Source organism: Apodemus sylvaticus, chromosome 12, assembly GCF_947179515.1.
Source record: "Apodemus sylvaticus chromosome 12, mApoSyl1.1, whole genome shotgun sequence".
NCBI lineage: Eukaryota > Metazoa > Chordata > Mammalia > Rodentia > Muridae > Apodemus > Apodemus sylvaticus.
In genome coordinates this window covers 79000770-79018071 of record NC_067483.1, presented here as the reverse complement: position 1 = coordinate 79018071, position 17302 = coordinate 79000770, and the positions used below count along the sequence as shown (strand labels likewise).

Below are 17302 nucleotides of genomic sequence, written 5' to 3'. Positions count from 1 at the left end.
ATACGTGTCATTTGAGCATTGGTCTTAGACCCAGATGTAGTTAAAAATCTCTTTTGTTAGAGGTTATGGAGCTATGCAAATATACAAAGAAAATATTGGCTTAACAAGTACAGCCTCCTAAAAGTTTCCTAGGAACTGCCGAAGGAGCCACGTAAACAATGCAGCAGCTATGCTATTGCACTGAGATAACCCTGTGCATAAGGATGAAGTAACACCTAGGAGGAAGGATCGGTCCACTGTGGGGACATAGCAGTGATGCTCAGAAAATGAAGGAAAGACACTGGGGCAGGAGAGATGGAGCAGGGAGATGGAGCCCCACGGAGATGGAGCAGGGAGATGGAGCACCAGGGAGATGGAGCAGGGAATGGAGCACCAGGGAGGTGGAGCACCAGGGAAGTGGAGCACCAGTGAGATGGAGCAGGGAGATTGAGCACCAAGGAGATGGAGCCCCAGGGAGATGGAGCAGGGAGATGGAGCATCAGGGAGATGGAGCAGGGAGTGGAGCACTAGAGACGTAGAGCAGGGAATGGAGCACCAGGACATGGTGCATGGAATGGAGCACCAGGGACATGGAACAGTGAATGGAGCACCAGGGATATGGAGCAAGGAATGGGGCACCAGGGATATAGAGCAGGAATGGAGCACCAGTGACATGGAGCAGGGAAGGGAGCACCAGAGACATGGAGCAGGGAATGCAGCACCAGGGACATGGAACAGGGAATGAAGCACAGGGACATGGAACAGGAAATTGACCACCAGGGATAGAGAGCAGGAATGGAGCACCAGTGACATGGAGCAGGGAAGGGAGCACCAGAGACATGGAGCAGGGAATGTAGCACCAGGGACATGGAACAGGGAATGAAGCACCAGGGACATGGAACAGGGATTGACCACCAGGGATAGAGAGCAGGAATGGAGCACCAGTGACATGGAGCAGGGAATGGAGCACCAGGAACATGGAGCAGGGAATGGAGCACGAGGGAAGTGTGTATTGACTATGCACTGAATCTGGAACCATGGTAACAGACTCTCAGACCTTAACATGACTGACACCATGCTAAATGCTCCAAGACACCATCCTGGCATAAGAGTCCATCACATGGACACCTAGACCTGCAAAAAAGAGAACAAAGACCTAAATCATAGTTCACAGTTCTGGGACGTCCCTGAAAGCACTAACCTTACATTTTGACTTCTGTAGTTCTGTCTATTGCTAACTGCTTTTGGCAATTGAAGTGTATCAACCAGGATACATTTTTTGTGCATAAAAAAGCCAAGCACATCTGGGTGATGTGCACGCCCCTTTAATCCCAGCATATGGGAGGCAGAAACAGGCCGATTTCTGAGTTCGAGGCCAGCCTGGTCTACAGAGTGAGTTCCTGTACAGCCAGGGCTACCCTATGTATCCCACCAGCCAGCAAATAAAGGCTCCCTGTTGACTATAGGAGTCCGTGTGTTCTCTGACTTATTTACCTCGGGTGGTTTTTCTCTTCCCGGACAGTACCCCTTCCTCTCAGGACTCCACTGAGCTCACCCCATTTCTTCTTAGGAGGACAAATGGGTGTCACATTCCTTTTTGGGTCATTACTTGTCTCCTCTGCATGGGGAAGAAGGTGGGGAGGGTGTGTCCACAGCATTCAGAATTCTATCATGTCTCCAGCTAGAGCTGTAGGATAGTAGAAACCAAGAGTGAAAACTACTGATCCTGAACCCCAAACTCACCCACCTAGGCTCATAGGTCAGTAGGTGCTGTCAGTGGAACCATTATCCCTAGAACTGGGGAATCTGAGCATGGCTGGAGCTCAGGGAGATCAGCTCTGCTGAGCGCTGTGCACGTGGGTCCTTTGCTCAGTGAACTCTCCTGCTCTGGTCAGGCTCAGTGTTGGTTGCTTTCCAGAACCCTGGCTACTTCGACATCCAGGCTGAGGACCTGGGGATCTGGCATGTGCCCAACAACAGCCCCCTGCACAGCTGGAGGAACAGCTCCCTGCTGAGGTACCGCACATTCACTGACACCCTGCAGCACTTGGGCCATAATCTCTTTGGCCTCTACCAGGTACTCAAGCCTACTGGCCGGGGCTCCTTCTCATGGGTGTGGAGAGGGGCAGGTGTTTGAGATTGGGCGGAAACATCATAACACAGGCTTGTGTTCCACGTTTCCATAAAGCTAAAATGTAATGAATGTAAAAGTAACTTTTATTTGCCTCAAGTAATTGTCATCTAGGAGGTTTACTGCCTCCATCTGCTAACCTAGGCCTAGTCTTGGAAGTTTCTAGCCTCCCTACAATTACAATCTTATCTAGGCCTAGAATAATTTCAGCCCTGACTGCTCTTCAGAGGTCCTGGGTTCAAATACCAGCGACCACATGGTGGCTCACAACCATCTGTAATGAGATCCGATGTCCTCTTCTGGTGTGTCCAAAGAAGCTACAGTATTCTTATATATTATAAATAAATAAATCTTTTTTTGTTTTTGGAAAAATATTTCTTAAAAAAAGAACAAGATGAGAAACAGTGGAGTAAAGTGCTCCCTCCCCTCCTTGTATCCTTCAGGATGTTTAAAGGAGTATTGCTGTATCCAGATTCCCAACCCTGATGTCCCAGGAACAACCCAACCAGGGCAGCAGAAACTTTTTCAAATCTCCCACCCCTGCACAGAAAGAATTCATGGAGGCAGCAAGTTTGCAATGAACATGATTTATTCTCCTTTCCTAGTCAGTAGGATTCTAGTTCCTAGGGAAGTGTTTCTCTGTGCCTTGGACCCACAGACTGGAGAAGTCTGGGCCCATCCCACAGAGTTCTTAGCGATAGAACAGAAGCACAGCTGCTTCAGTTATTTCCCGGCTACTGCTGTACCCAATGTGAGTTCCATATCCATTCGAATCAAATGCAGCGAAGTCTCCGCACTGCTGGGGGTTACCTTCTGGGAAGAACCCTCCTCCACCAATGCAGTGCTGGAAAACAAGAAGCCAGGAGAGGTCAGCTGGTGAGATGATTGGATATAAAGGGCCCTTCAAAGGTGTATGTCCTGAAGACCAGGTCCTGGTGAAAGTAATATTCAGAGGCAGGGGACAGGATTGAATATGGAGACCCTGCCTACATCATCAATTGGTCAGTCATTAGTGTGTTCATGACTTTGAACTGACTACTGGGAAGTATTGAGCTGTGGAATTTGGGGTCTGGTTAGCGTAAATAGGTCACTGAAAAAGGAAGTGAATTGGGGTTCACAGGCATACTCATGACACCATGTGACACAAATGTACCTATGTGAATACAGACATTAGAGGACAGTCTTCAGATTTTGGGCCTTGCCTTTCCACCATGGTATGAGTTGGTTCTCCTCACCACTGTATGAAGCTGACCTACCGGCTTCTGCAGCGTCTCCTGTCTCTGTTGCCCATTCCTCTCTAGGGAACACTGGAATTACAGACACTTCCATGGCTGTGTGCAGGTGACATATGGGGTTCTAGAGATATGAACTCACAGCTGGCATATGGGGTTCTAGAGATATAAACTCACAGACTTGCACCCCAAGGACATTTACAGCTAATATACCTAATGAGTCTAGAGACACCTTAATGGGTAAACTCAGTGCACTCTGTCCATCACCAGCCTCTCCACTGGCAGCATTGATCTGTTTGAACCAGAAAAGCCCTTCCAGTAGCTTTAGTAGCATGATTGTCTCTTTCCACCTTTCCTTCAACTTCTCTGAATCTCTGTTCTCAGGTTTCCCAGTTAGACATTTCCTTCATGAAATCCTTAAGTTGTACTTCCCAGAGAGAACACTTTTATAACTCTCTATATATACTTTGCTACTCCTGTGCCTTTAATTAACCAAATATTCACCAGTGGCTCAAACTGTTCATCTTCAACCCTGATGTTTCTTGAGCTAAAGATCTTAAATTCATCTCCCACTTGAATTGCTATTCTATCATCTCAAGTTACAAATGGGAAAAAATGTTTCTTGAGCTAAAGATCTTAAATTTGTCTGCCACTTGAATTGCTATTCTAGCATCTCAAGTTTCACATGGGGAAAAAAACAGAGTTAGTTACAGCCATGCGCCACTTAGCAATGGGGATTTATTGTGAGGAATTCATCAGCTGGTCTGCCAGAGCGTGAACAGCATAGGGTGTCCCCAAACAATCTAGAATCGCTATGGCAATTCTAGGCAATACAACCACATGGACCACTGTCATACAAACAATTCATCATTGACCAAAACATGCAGCACCATGTGTGTAAATCCCTCCTTGACTCCAAACCTGTCTTCTTTCAGACATTGTGACTTAATAAAAGATATTCAGTGGATTTGAACTTGTTGATTCTGTGCCTCAATCTCCCAACTACCAGAATAATGTTCTGCTACATTATCCTTTTTGTTTGTTTGGGGTTTTTTTTGTTGTTGTTGTTGTTTTTTCCAGACAGGGTTTGTCTGTATAGCCCTGGCTATCCTGGAACTCACTCTGTAGATCAGGCTGGCCTCAAACTCAGACATCTGGCTGCCTCTGCCTCCCAAGTGCTGGGATTGCAGGCATGTACCACCACACCCAGCTTTACATTATCCCAAAAACAAGGGAGATTGAATGGGTACTAAATTACAGTTAAATAGGAACAAGAAATACTAGTGTGCTATTGCAGAGAAAGATTGTTATAGACAACAATAGTAGTTGCAACCTTCATAAGCTAGAGGGTGTGGAGTTGATCTAGTACCCTGTGTATTTAGATGCTGAATTATGTGACCCAAGATCAGGCTGCAGTCTGAACATGGGCATTGTATTAATCAGTGTGCTGTGAAGAATGCTCCCCAATAATCTCTGATTGGTAAATGAAAAGCTAGAGCCTCTGACTGGGCAGAGGAGAGAGGAAGTCAGAACGTCAGATAGAGTGAAGGGATCTTAGGTAGGGACCATAAGGGGAAAGACAAAGGGAAGAGGAAGAAGAAGGTCTCCATGAGGCAGGATGGACCATGAGCACATGGCTAAGAGAAGCTATCCCTGAGGACACACATGACACAGAGCAAGACTCAGTTGGCAAGTACGGAGGCATTTACCTGGTTATTGATAGCCTAGTGGGGTTAGAATAGCTCAGAAACTGCCAAGTATAGTACCAGCAACTTATTAATAAAATCTAATGTCTCATGCCATTTACTTGGGAGCTAAACAGGATAAATTGGGCAGGAAGTCCCCATAAAATTACTAGTATAAGAAGAAAGTATTTGAAATGTTTTTACCATAAGGAAATGCATTTTGAGGATACAGGCTGATTTAAACATTGCATGATCTATTCATGTATTGAACCATCACAATACACCCTATTAACATATAACTGTGTGTTATCAGTTAAGTAAACTTAATGTTAATAAAATTTTTTAAATGATATTCACTCCCCCAAGTGAAAACCATAAGTCTCTCCTAGACATCTCTTCCCATGCTCTATATTCGTCTGGTCTTAAATGTTAAATCCTTGGTGTTCATTAGCCCCATATGTGGAACTGCCCTAGTTTATGATTTCATTTGGACCACGGAAACCATCTCACTCTGTGCTTCATCTCTCCCCCACTGACACATGCCATACTGTGCCTATCAATGTCAGCTTTGTAACACACAGATAATCAAGCCAGTCTTCCCTTTAAAATGTGTTAATGGCTCCCACCATTTACATCTACAGTACAGACTCCCTAGGATAATGTAAAAGTCTCTTCCTGGTCTAGATCCTGCTAACACTTCCTAAATCAGCTCTTGCCTCTACCCTATATCCATCCCATACACCAAAGCTAAATAAATCACAGCTTGCTTTCCCTCAGTACTGCATGCTAGCTGAGATACTGGTAAATTTAAATACACTATTCACTCACTCTCAATTGGCCTTCATCATAAGCTTCTGTCCATCTCCCAAGACTCAACTCAAAAACTACCTTGCCTATAAACTGGATGTGGTGTCACATGCCTTTAATCCTGGAACTGGGAAGGTAAAGGCAGGTAAACTAGAAGCTCAGGCTTAGTTCTCAACCACATAGCCAGTTGATGACTAACCTGAGATATATGAGACCTGACTCAAAACCAAAAATCCTCCCCTGCAGTCAGAATACTCTGCCATTTCCAGTGCTCATTGCAGGTGCTGTCTTTTGCTTTCTTATGTTTTATGTCACTCAAAACCAAAGCCTAGGACCTTCTGCATATTAGGCAAATGCTTTATTACTAAGCCATATTCAAGCACCTTAGTTTTTATTTCTACTATACTTCAAACATGCCATATTAACAATTATACATTTGTATGAATGTCTAAACTCTTAAGTGCTAGCAAAGTGCATGGCTTTTAGTGTCTCCTATACTGTTACAGTCTAGGTGCTCAAAGCAAGCCATACTCAACAATAAGACAGTACACACTAACACCTGTGTGTACTTCATTTCATATTCTTTGACTTGAATGAAGGTGAATAGGATCCAGGATTTCCCAGAGACTTTCCCTTTCTTATCTCTGTACTCATCACCCTCCATCACAGTCAGGGGCCTCCTTGTCAGCAAAGCCTCCACATCCTTTCTAGAGAATGGATACTCTAATGACCAAGGAATGAATCCATGAAACAGGGCCACCTGTCAGGAGCTGAGGACCCTATTCTCAGACTGTTACTTTGAGGAGGTCTGGGTTCCAAGAGAATCTGGTATTCTTGTTAATTCCTAGTATTGACTACCCGAAGATTTTCTCCTCATTCTGCTTTTGACACAAACTAGAAAAATATATAAATAAACAGCAAGAGTCTAACAATCCCAGGCTTAGGGAAATATCAGGTAGTTGGAGTAGAACTAAATGTACCTGACCTCACAATCAGTATACATGCTGATCTCTAACCAGAGAATGTGCCTGTGGTAGGAAGAATAGCATAACTGAGGTCTACCAGATGTCTAAACTCTTCTAGTAACCTCCCAACACAATGGGTATCTGTACAAGCCCTGGAAAGGATATGTTTCATTCTGAAAGCTAAAGCTAAATCCTGGGTGGTGAGTGACACCTGTTATCACTCTAACCCCAAACACATTGAAAATCTCTGTATTGACCTTAAGACCCCAAAGGCTTCCTAAACACAAATGTCACCCTAAGACTATGTAGGGGGTGTTTTATCATAAAATCTAAGCAAACAGAAGCAGTGCATTAGAAGTTTGTAATGTTGACTTTGGTCTTCTACAAGATAGGATATTTGTTTTTAGACAGAAGTTCTGAACCCTGAGACCAAAAAAGAGTGAGGAAAGATCACACTTCCACATACATGCTCACACTACTATGACAGGTTCCCATGCTCAACACACACTGAAAAACTGTCTTACTCACAGACCCCTTTGGTCCCCACTAAGACTCATGAGAAATGGCTCAACAGTTCAGAACACTTGCAGCTTTTGCAGAGGATCTCAGTTCTGTTCCCAAGCACCTAGTCAGGCATGTCACAACCACATATAACTCTATTTCCAGGAAATCCAACACTATCTTCTGGTTTCCAAGGTTATATGTACACACATGCATATACCTACATGAAAACACACAGATATATACACAATTTAAAATCATAAAATAAATAGTATTTTTAAAAGACTCACGGCTTCAGAATTACATCCAGTGACCTTCATGCCAGCACACAAGGCACTGGCCGCTCCCTCATTATTAAACACTCTGAACTGAACAAATCCTGCAGTGAATTCCGCTGAAAAGAAAAGGAAGAAAACAGCAATCAATGAAGGGTGTAGAAATAGTTGTCTTAAGGTCAATAAAGAGATTGTAAGTGCAAGGCACAGGTTCTAGTTCAACACATTAGAAACACTGGTGGAGCCTGGGTGGAGGTGCACGCCTTTAGCCTCAGCACTTGGAAGGCAGAGGTAGGCTGATCTCAGAGTTCAAGGCCAGCCTGTACTACAGAATGAGTTCCAGGACAACCAAAGCTACAAAGAGAAACCCTGTCTCAAAAACTAAAAAGGAAGAAGGGAGGGAAGGAGAGAGGGAGGGAAGGAGGGAGGGAAGTTGAGAAAAAAAGATATAAATAAGGAAGGATGGAAGGAAGGAAGGAAAGAAAGAAAGGAAGAAAGAGACTGCCGGAATGTGACACCACCATTACCCATGGCTGTAGCACCCCCCCCACACACACACAAACATAGCCAGGAGGAGCCTTTTCCAAACCCCAGAGTCCAGGAGTTAGTCTCCAAAACACCCCAATCTGCTGACAGCTTCTCTGAAGAATAACACAGGAAGAGATCACTGACCTCCAAGGGAGGTCACAGCAGCTGGCCAGTGTATTGACTCTGTTTGCTTTAAACTTTTATATGGCAACCGTCAGAAATAAGAGCTTTAAATTACACAGCATAGGCTCAACCTCTATGAGGGGTAAGTGCCACCTTTGGATTTATATTAAACAACACAATAGTCACCCCTCACAATAGAAATCAAACTCCATTTTTTTTTGTTGTTCTCTGTGTTTTGCTGTTGTTGCAGCATGCCCATGGACCTGGCCCATCTCTGAGAAAGCACTGGATGGTATAAGGATTACTAGGAGTAGATTCTAGAGCTAAACTTCCCCAGTGCAAATGCCAGCTCTCCTGCTTATCCCCTGGTCTCTCAGCCAAGTTCCTGAACCTTCAGGGCTCCAGTCTCCTGGTCTGTAAAATGGGTTAGTAATACTTCAGAACTCAAAGGTAATCATGAGGATGAAGTAAAACAAAGCACAAATATTCATAGAAGAAGACCAGGCTGCAATGGTTGGTAAATGAATGCCTGCTACTTATCATAACTCAATTGATCACCCGTGTCCTGCAGAGAGTTCAGAAGAGCATTATAGACTCACTCTGGCCGTCAGGGGAATAATAAGAGGCTGTCTTCTGAGCATCACCGAAGTCATAGACCACAGGTAATGCCGGGCCATTGTCAGTCCAACACTTTCCTCCTCCGTATTTCACCGGGTACTTCTACAAGGAACAAAAGAAGTCACTATGTAAGGACTGCTGCATTGGCACCCCATGATCGCTGCCCTGCATGGAGGGGCACAGCACTGGCCCAGTAACTGAGATTGTTTCCAAACCAGTCAGACAGGAAAGAATCCTTTCCTTTGTCTCTGTCTCTTTCTCTGTCTCTTTCTCTGTCTCTTTCTCTGTCTCTGTCTCTCCCTCTGCATCTCTCTTCTCTCCTTTTTCCCACTCTTCTACCCTCCCCTCTGTTCCCCTCCCCTCTACTCTCCTCCTCTCCCTTCCCCTCCTGTCTTCTCCCTTCCTCTCCTCTCCTCTCCTCTTCTCTCCAGTCCTCTCCTCTGCTCTCTACCCCTTCGCTTCCTTGGCTCAGACATCCTAAGAGAACAATCATTATTCTTTAGAGTTATGGAAATGTGGAACACAAGCCTGTGGAATGATGGTTCCACCCAATCTCAAACACATGCCTCTCTCCACACCTATGAGAAGGAGCCCTGGCCAGTAGGCTTGAGTACCTGGTAGAGGCCAAAGAGATTGTGGCCCAAGTGCTGCAGGGAGCCAGTGGAGGTGTGGTACCTCAGCAGGGAGCTGTTCCTCCAGCTGTGCAGGGGGCTGTTGTTGGGCACATGCCAGATCCCCAGGTCCTCAGCCTGGATGTCGAAGTAGCCAGGGTTCTGGAAAGCAACCAACACTGAGCCTGACCAGAGCAGGAGAGTTCACTGGGCAAAAGACCCACGTGCACAGAGCTCAGCAGAGCTGATCTCCCTGGGCTGCAGCCATGCTCATATTCCCCAGTTCCAGGGATAATGGTCTCACTGCCAGCACCTGCTGACCTATGAGCCTAGGTGGGTGAGTTTGGGGTTCAGGATCAGTAGTTTTCACTTCTCCATCCCTATGTCAAGGGGGGTCCTTCCGGCCCTCTCCCTGGCATGCTTGAGCCACACTCACATCCTCACACTTTCCCAGGGTGGACCACGGAGGGCACCAACCTTGTAGTCATCACTTGTGGCGCCCTCTGCAGATCCAAAGGTGTTGTAGTTGGCCCAGTTACCATCCCCCTCCGGGTAATCCACTATGTTGCCTTGCTGACTGGACCAGCGATCACCCACCGTGCACTTCCCATACATGTTGTTCTCATGCACACTAGCCACCAGGGTCCAGCCACCACCTGCTGTGGTCATGTCGCAGAAGGTCTGGTAGATGACACCGTTCTCCGTGCGCAGGAAATAGAGGCCATCTGTGGAGAGAACCAGTCCACAGTCTTCACTGTCTATCTCAGTTCCGGAAGCAGGATGGCTCGAGGGATTACAGACATGGCTAATGCCTCATACCCTGAGTGTCCTACCACATTGTCCCTGGGGATACTGGGATCCACCTGAGTTCAGAAAGCCGTGTTTCTGTGACTGTGGCAGAACACAGAATTACCCAAACTGACAGTGATGTTTCTCCTGAAGTTAAAACGTTATTATCAAAGGACTTAGCAACTCTACTTGGTATGTACAAAGAACTGGGAACAGGGATTCAGACATGTACAATCAACTTCATTACAGCTCTGGTCACAAGACCTGAAAGGCAGAAACACCTCAAGGACTTCTCCCTATTAAAAAAAAAACATAAAAATCAATATGCTGTGCTATATATTATACACGATAAGTACTATGTCCATTCCTATATATCCAATAGATCAAGAAGAGTGAAGTGGATTGGAGAAATGGTCAGTGGTTAAGAGCAAGCACTGCTCTAGCAGAGGACGTGAGTTGGTTTCCCGGCATTATTCACACTCAGCAGTCAGTGTACAAGCACCTGTTCCTCCAACTCCAGGTGACTAGATGCGCTCTTCAGGACTCTGCGGGTACCTACACACACATGTACACCTTCCTGCCCACAGACATGTAAATAATAATAATTTTAATAATAGTTGTTTACATAGTTCTTGCCTAGAATAATAGTTCTTTACCTATACAAGCCTAGAAACATCCTGGTGTAATAAGCAGACTACTCACATGAGGGAACAAGATTGCACAGATTCACAGATGGAGAAACAGAACTGCAGTCCCCAGGGGCTACAGAAAGGCATTGCTTGGTGGCCACAGAGTTACTATTTCACATTCTGAAGGCGGACAGTGGTGATCCATAACTGTTCTTACCTCTGAAAACCCTTAGAATTGTTTAAGCAGCAATTTTTATCCACTGTATATATTTTATCATATTTCCTATCTTAAAAAATAAAGGCAAAATAATAATAATAAATGCTTGAGCTGGAAAGGCAGTTCAGAGGTTCAGAGCACTGCTTGTCCAGAGGTCCTGAGATCGATTCCTACAACCACATGGTGGCTCACAACCATCTGTAATGGGATCATGCTTCCTCTTCTGGCGCACAGTCATAGGTGCAGAACACTGTGTATTCAAGATAGATAGATAGGTAGGTAGGTAGATAGATAGATAGATAGATAGATAGATAGATAGATAGATAGATAGATAGATAGATAGATAGATAGATAGAGATAGAGGATAGATAGATAGATAGATAGATAGATAGATAGATAGATAGATAGATAGATAGATAGATAGATAGATAGATAGATAGATAGATAATTGATAGACAGAGAAAATAACGACTGTCTTTCCTAACTAGGATTTTGTTTGCATTTTTTGAGTCAGGGTCTCCCAGGCTGGCTTGGACCTTACAGCTTACAATCCTCCGCCCTCAGCTCCCAAGTGCTAAGATTACAATGTTCTCTTAAATAAGTCCCCACTCACCTTGTGCCTTTGCGTTCTCCTGCTTGATTTCCTTGCAGCTTCTGAACAGAGAGGGAAGGAAAGGATGAGCCCATCCATTGGTGTACTGGCTCTCGTTAGCTAGGGAAGATGCAGAGGTTCACTGTTATGCGACACCAGCCTCCCCTTGTCAATCATCCTAAACTCATTCCATGACTTCTGAGAATCCACAAGGAAGAAAGAGGAGATTCGACAGCAGGGCGAGCACTACATCCAAAGTCCTGAGGGGAGCACCACATCCAAAGTCATGAGGAGAGCACTGTGCTCAATGTCCTGAGTAAAGTGAAGTCCAGCTTCACAGGTAGAAGAAATGCAGCTAGCCCAATGAGCCTGAAGCATGGTACTGAGGTCAGCAGTGCAGAGACCTGGCCAGGAGACCATAGAACGAGGAGCTTTTCAAATTAGCCTCAACTCTGCAAAGTCCTGGAAGGGCAGAAACAGACTTTGGGGTCAGAAATACTCTGGTGGAAAAGCTCCACATTCACAAGTCAAGTCCCTCCGGATCTTATTCACAGTATTCCCTAGTTCCTAACAGCAAGCTGGAAAGGACTCTCTGTGAAGATCAAGTAAGACAGCCTTGGAGGGCCTGACCTTGCCTTACACATACTTTTTTAAAAAGCAGTAAAGAGAATTATGTGTTTTTAAAATACCCTTGAGTTCTTGCAGAGAGTAGGACTGAAGAAAATATTTTCCAGGAACAAACCCAACCATGCTTTTGGCATTGAAACCCTAAAACCAAGGGCATCAGCCTGAGGAGTGATGGGGACAGGACAGAGGGGTTCCCTTGAGCCACAGACAGGCAGAGTCTGGACCAGGACTCCTCTCAGAATCTCGCTGCCTTTGCACTTGTTCTTCAAGAGGCGTTAAGCACCCAGCCCACATCTCAAAGGCATCATCTCAATGGGGATGACTAGGTCGTATTTATATGTTCGGGAATATCTACTACATATCCACTAAGGAAGTGCATTTACTTTGGTAGAAAGTAGGGGGTGAGGCATAGTTGGGAAGAGTTGGAAGGGAAGAGAAAAATGAGTCAGAAAATAATACAATTTTTTGTTGTAGTTTGTATTTTGGATTTGGTTTTTTGAGACAGGGTTTCTCTGTATAGTCCTGGCTGTCCTGGAACTCATTCTGTAGATCAGGCTGTCCTGAAATTCAGAAATCCACCTGCCTCTGCCTCCCAGAGTGCTGGGATTACAGGCGTGTGCCACCACTGCCCAGTTATACAATTATTTTTAACTTCAAATAAGATTGAAAGCAAGATCAGCTGATCTGTGATGTCTTTAATCCCAGAATGCAGGAGGCCACAGCCAGCAGATCTCTGAGTTTGAAGCCAGCCCGGTGCACAGAGCAAGTTCTAGAACAGCCAGGGCTACAAAGAGAAATCCTATCGTGGGGGAGCATGATCTCTGGCCCTCAGAGACCCAGATCTTGGGAGCAACCCAGTCTAGTGCTGTATGCCTCTAAAGCTAGAGGTGACTTGAAGAAAGTGGGAACCTGTAATGAGACTCACCTGCCCTGCACTCTCTGGTGGCAATGATGACAAACAGCAGGAAGCAGAGGTGGGTCATGGTGGTCTAGAGAAAAGCAAGAGGAAGGTCACTTTCTATCCTGACCTTCTTTCCCTCCCCGACCCCCCCCACGCCCCTGTCCCAGTCTCAGTTCCTAGCTAGTCCTTCAATGACTCAAAGGCCTCTTCCTGGTCCTAACTCAGCACCTTCTGGCTTTACCTGTGGCCTGAGCCAAAATCCCCCTTCACCCCATTCCACACACAGCAGTCACCTTCCCTCTGTACCCAATAGGAGCTGAGAGTTGCTAGCTAAGTAATGACAGGAACCTTTCTCAGCTGAGGCTCCTGCCTGTGTGAGACTTCTGTCTTTTTATACAGAAAGCATAGTAAGGCACAAACTTCCCTTCTGGCAAGATGCCCTGTGTAAATACAGCATCTTATTACAGGGTAATTCTGAGGTTAGTAGGCTCTAAAAGACAAATATTTAGTGTGGTCTCCCCATATCAATCCACATTCTAAGAAGTGATGTTGGGTGTTGGCTTTCAATTTGTATCTTTCGTGAAAATTGTATATATCTTTTTTTAAAAATTCCTAACATCTACCATAATCATCATTTAAAGGAAAAGAAAATTTTTGCTAGTGGTATTGGTGGTGGTTGTGGAGGCAATGGTGGTGGTGATGGTGGAGGTGGTGGTGATGGTAGTGATAATGGTGATGGTGAGGGAGGTTGTGGTGGTAGTGGTGGTGGTGGTGGCAGTGATGGTGGTAGTGGTGGTGGTGGTGACAGTGGTGGTGGTGGAGGTGGTGGTGATGGTGGTGGTGATGGTGGTAGTGATGGTGGTGGAGGTGGTGGTGGTAGTGGTGGCAGTGGTTTTTGAGACTAGGTCTCATGCAGCCCCCTGTTGGGGTCGTGTACGAGGAACAGCAAAACAGTTTTAGAACTCATGGTATTCAGCCCACCTGTTAGCACGATCGCAATGGGAAAGGCAGAGCCCTGAGGACTACGTGTCCTGAGGACTGTCATGCTCCTGTGGAGTTCTGCTCTGTTTGCAGCCCCGGCAGTCACCAGGTCCCTTCTAATGTAGGAGTTGTATGAAACTCTCAGGGGTCCCCAGGCCCTCACTGGGTAAGGTCATCGGCACTTACAATATTAGTGACCGATCTTTAAGTGGTGCTGCACGGGAGCAGAATAATGATTCAGACACCACCCTTAGAAAGAACTGAGAGATGTAGATTGTTAATCAAGTTAGGGCAAGATGATTTTGTCAGTGCCCTTGACATAAAAAATCTTGGGGAACAATTTAAAGTTCAGAAAGGCACACTGCAGATAACTGACCAAGGGATTTTTTTTAAAGGAACAAAAACGATGGAAGCCCAACAAGTCCTAGCTGACAGGCCTTCCTGGTGAGGCTGGGCAGGTGGTCGAGGTGATGGCTCATTTCTTGTACCCATTCTTGCCCTCAGCTTCCTGATATGATTTTTTTTAAAAAAACGTTGTTAGTGATGTGTTCTCTGAGGTTTAAAATAGAAATGTCTAATTGGTTTTTATATATAAAAGTTTAGCCAGGCAGTGGTGGTGCATGCCTTTAATCCCAGCACTTGCAAGGCAGAGGCAGGTGGAGCTCAAGGCCAGCCTGGCCTACAAAGTGAGTTCCAGGACAGCCAGGGCTACACAGAGAAACCCTGTCTTGGGGGAAAAAAGTTTGGTTGTATAATTCCCTTAAGAGATTTTACAATATTGTTTTTTTATGATAAATGATAAAATGATTGATCCCCAATTGTAACTGCAAATTGCAGTCTGACAGTAAGAGAAACTGGATGAGAAATAATGTCTTGTGTGCTTACATTTTGTTAATCTATAACAAGTTTCTTAGATATGATTTTATATGGATTCTTGGAAATTATTTGTTTTTTACCTATATTACATAAAACACTTAATAATGTAAATATATAACAGAATATGATTTTTCTTACTCATGGTAATTATTCATTTAAAGAAAAATAGAATGTAAGCATATGTGAGTTTGAGCCAGGGTATACTGTCAGAGCCAGCTTCTACAGGTCAGGTAAACTGAGGAAGAGGAGGGGCCATTGCAATGTTTGTACTGCTTTAAAGATATCGCTGGGATATATAAGCTGTGAGAGAAGAAATAGAGTTGTTAGAGCTTGTGGAACCTCACTTCATCCACCAAGTGTGAGTGTGTGTGTGTGTGTGTGTGTGAGAGAGAGAGAGAGAGAGAGAGAGAGAAACAGAGAGACAGAGAGACAGAGAGAGAGAGAATGTGTGTGTGTGTGTGTGTGTGTGTGTGCGCACACGCGCACATTCCCTCACCTTTTTCATTGGTCCCAGAGAGTTCTTTGCCAGCCCCAGAGAATTAAGTTCTACTCCCTCAGAGAAAAGTGTGCTGAGTGAGAGAAGGATGAGGGTGGAGGAAGAAAGATTCCACATCACCCTCAGCTTCATAAAAAGTTTGAGGCCAGTCTGGGATAGGAGACCTTGTCTCTAAAAAAAAATGTATATCCACACAAAGAAGGTATAGACTTCTTTTACTACTTTTTATTATTTCTATATTTATTTTGTGGTATTTGACATATTTAGTATTATTATACATTCTTACTCGTAAATAAAGCCTAGAACAGCATACAACTAATTAGACCTAAGAGTCTCTGAAAAACTAGACTATTTGATAGTGTTAAATTATTAATCAGGGTTTGTATTCCTACACAAAACATCATGACCAAGAAGCAAGTTGGGGAGGAAAGGGTTTATTCAACTTACACTTCCACATTGCTGTTCATCACCAAAGGAAATCAGGACTGGAACTCACACAGGGCAGGAATCTGGAGGCAGGAGCTGATGCAGAGGCCATGGAGGGATGCTACTTACTGGCTTGCTCCCCTTGGCTTGCTCAGCTTGCTTTCTTACAGAACCCAAGACTACCAGGCCAGGGATGGCACCACCCACAAGGGGCCCTCCTCCCTTGATCACTAGTTGAGAAAATGCCTTACAGCTGGATCTCATGGAAGCATTTCCCCAAAAGAGGCTCCTTTCTCTGTGGTAACTCCAGCTTGTGTCAAGTTGACACACAAACCCAGCCAGTACAGAAGGATATCACCTTTCATGACCAACAGCAGCCAATGAGTCTCTGTGCCCCACAGATTCTACCTCCCAAGTCCTTTCACACTCTCCTCCACACCACCCCATCCAAACTCCACTGTCCTTCAATCTAGTTTTGTCCAGATCTGGGTGTTTTTTTAGCTGTGACTAATAGAAATTTATCTCAAACTAGCTTAGACAAAAGAAAAGAAAAGCAAATCTGTCACCTGATGAAATAATTATTCTAGAGAGAAGGCTCACTTGATATAGCAGCTTCTCCACATCTTTGAGTCCATCAGCTCATTTGGTCTCTACCTGGCGTCATCCTTTCACTGAACACAAAATGGTTGGCTTTTGCTGTTCCAGGCATTACTGTAACACAATGGAGAATGACTCATTTCCTCCTGTGGCTCTTAGCCCAGAAACCTCCTTTCCCCACCAGCCAGAAGTGAGACACATACTACACTACTGCCATGGTGATTCCCAGGAAAATGTCTAAGTGGACTAAACAATGTGGATTTATTTTCCTACAGTTCTGGAGAACTTGAATCCAAGATAAATACGCCAACAGGCTTTCCCCATTTCAAGACGTCTCTGCCTAGCTTGTAAAGAGCCCCCTTCCCACTGTGTTTCCTCAAGGTCTCTTCTGAGGGTCTATCCCCAATATGTCCTCTTGTGCTCAAATTTACTCTTCTATAAAACATACCAGCCAAGAGCCAACAAGACAGCTTAGCATATTAAGACACTTACCAGCAAGCTTGATAACCTGACTTCAATTCCCATGATCCTTATGTCAGAAACAGACCTGATTCACAAGAGGTGTCCTCTGACTTCCCCAGGTGTGCCATGGTACACGAATACTCAAAAACATGCACCCATATGTGTACATACACACACATAGAATAAATCAACAAATAAATAACATAGTATATATGAGAAGTTTATTTATACACACATATATATCAGGAATACCC

The 17302-nt window shown here is 44.8% G+C and overlaps 2 protein-coding genes across 5 annotated transcripts in view; both read right to left on the bottom strand.

Annotated features, from left to right (window-relative positions):
• The window catches only part of LOC127697173 (intelectin-1b-like), a 112072-nt gene that overhangs the window by 57316 nt on the left and 37454 nt on the right, over positions 1–17302 (bottom strand). The window contains exon 1 of one of the 2 annotated variants that reach the window (XM_052200107.1): positions 13559–13579. The exons of the other annotated variant lie outside the window; for it this stretch is intronic. The gene's annotated coding sequence lies outside the window, so the exon portion shown is untranslated. Of the gene's footprint in view, positions 1–13558; positions 13580–17302 lie in introns of those variants that run through there. 2 annotated transcript variants of the gene reach the window in all.
• LOC127697172 (intelectin-1b-like) overlaps positions 2693–17302 on the bottom strand; it is a 52064-nt gene continuing 37454 nt past the window's right edge. Inside the window, exons 1-8 of one of the 3 annotated variants that reach the window (XM_052200102.1) lie at positions 13559–13579; positions 13235–13298; positions 11704–11802; positions 9933–10180; positions 9459–9617; positions 8826–8946; positions 7591–7694; positions 2693–2954 (exon numbers count right to left, since the gene is read on the bottom strand). In XM_052200102.1, coding sequence (XP_052056062.1) covers positions 2802–2954; positions 7591–7694; positions 8826–8946; positions 9459–9617; positions 9933–10180; positions 11704–11802; positions 13235–13292 — 942 coding nt within the window. In that variant the 5' untranslated portion in view covers positions 13293–13298; positions 13559–13579 and the 3' untranslated portion in view covers positions 2693–2801. Of the gene's footprint in view, positions 2955–7590; positions 7695–8825; positions 8947–9458; positions 9618–9932; positions 10181–11703; positions 11803–13234; positions 13299–13503; positions 13580–17302 lie in introns of those variants that run through there. The other 2 variants (XM_052200101.1, XM_052200103.1) reach the window with 2 other exon arrangements.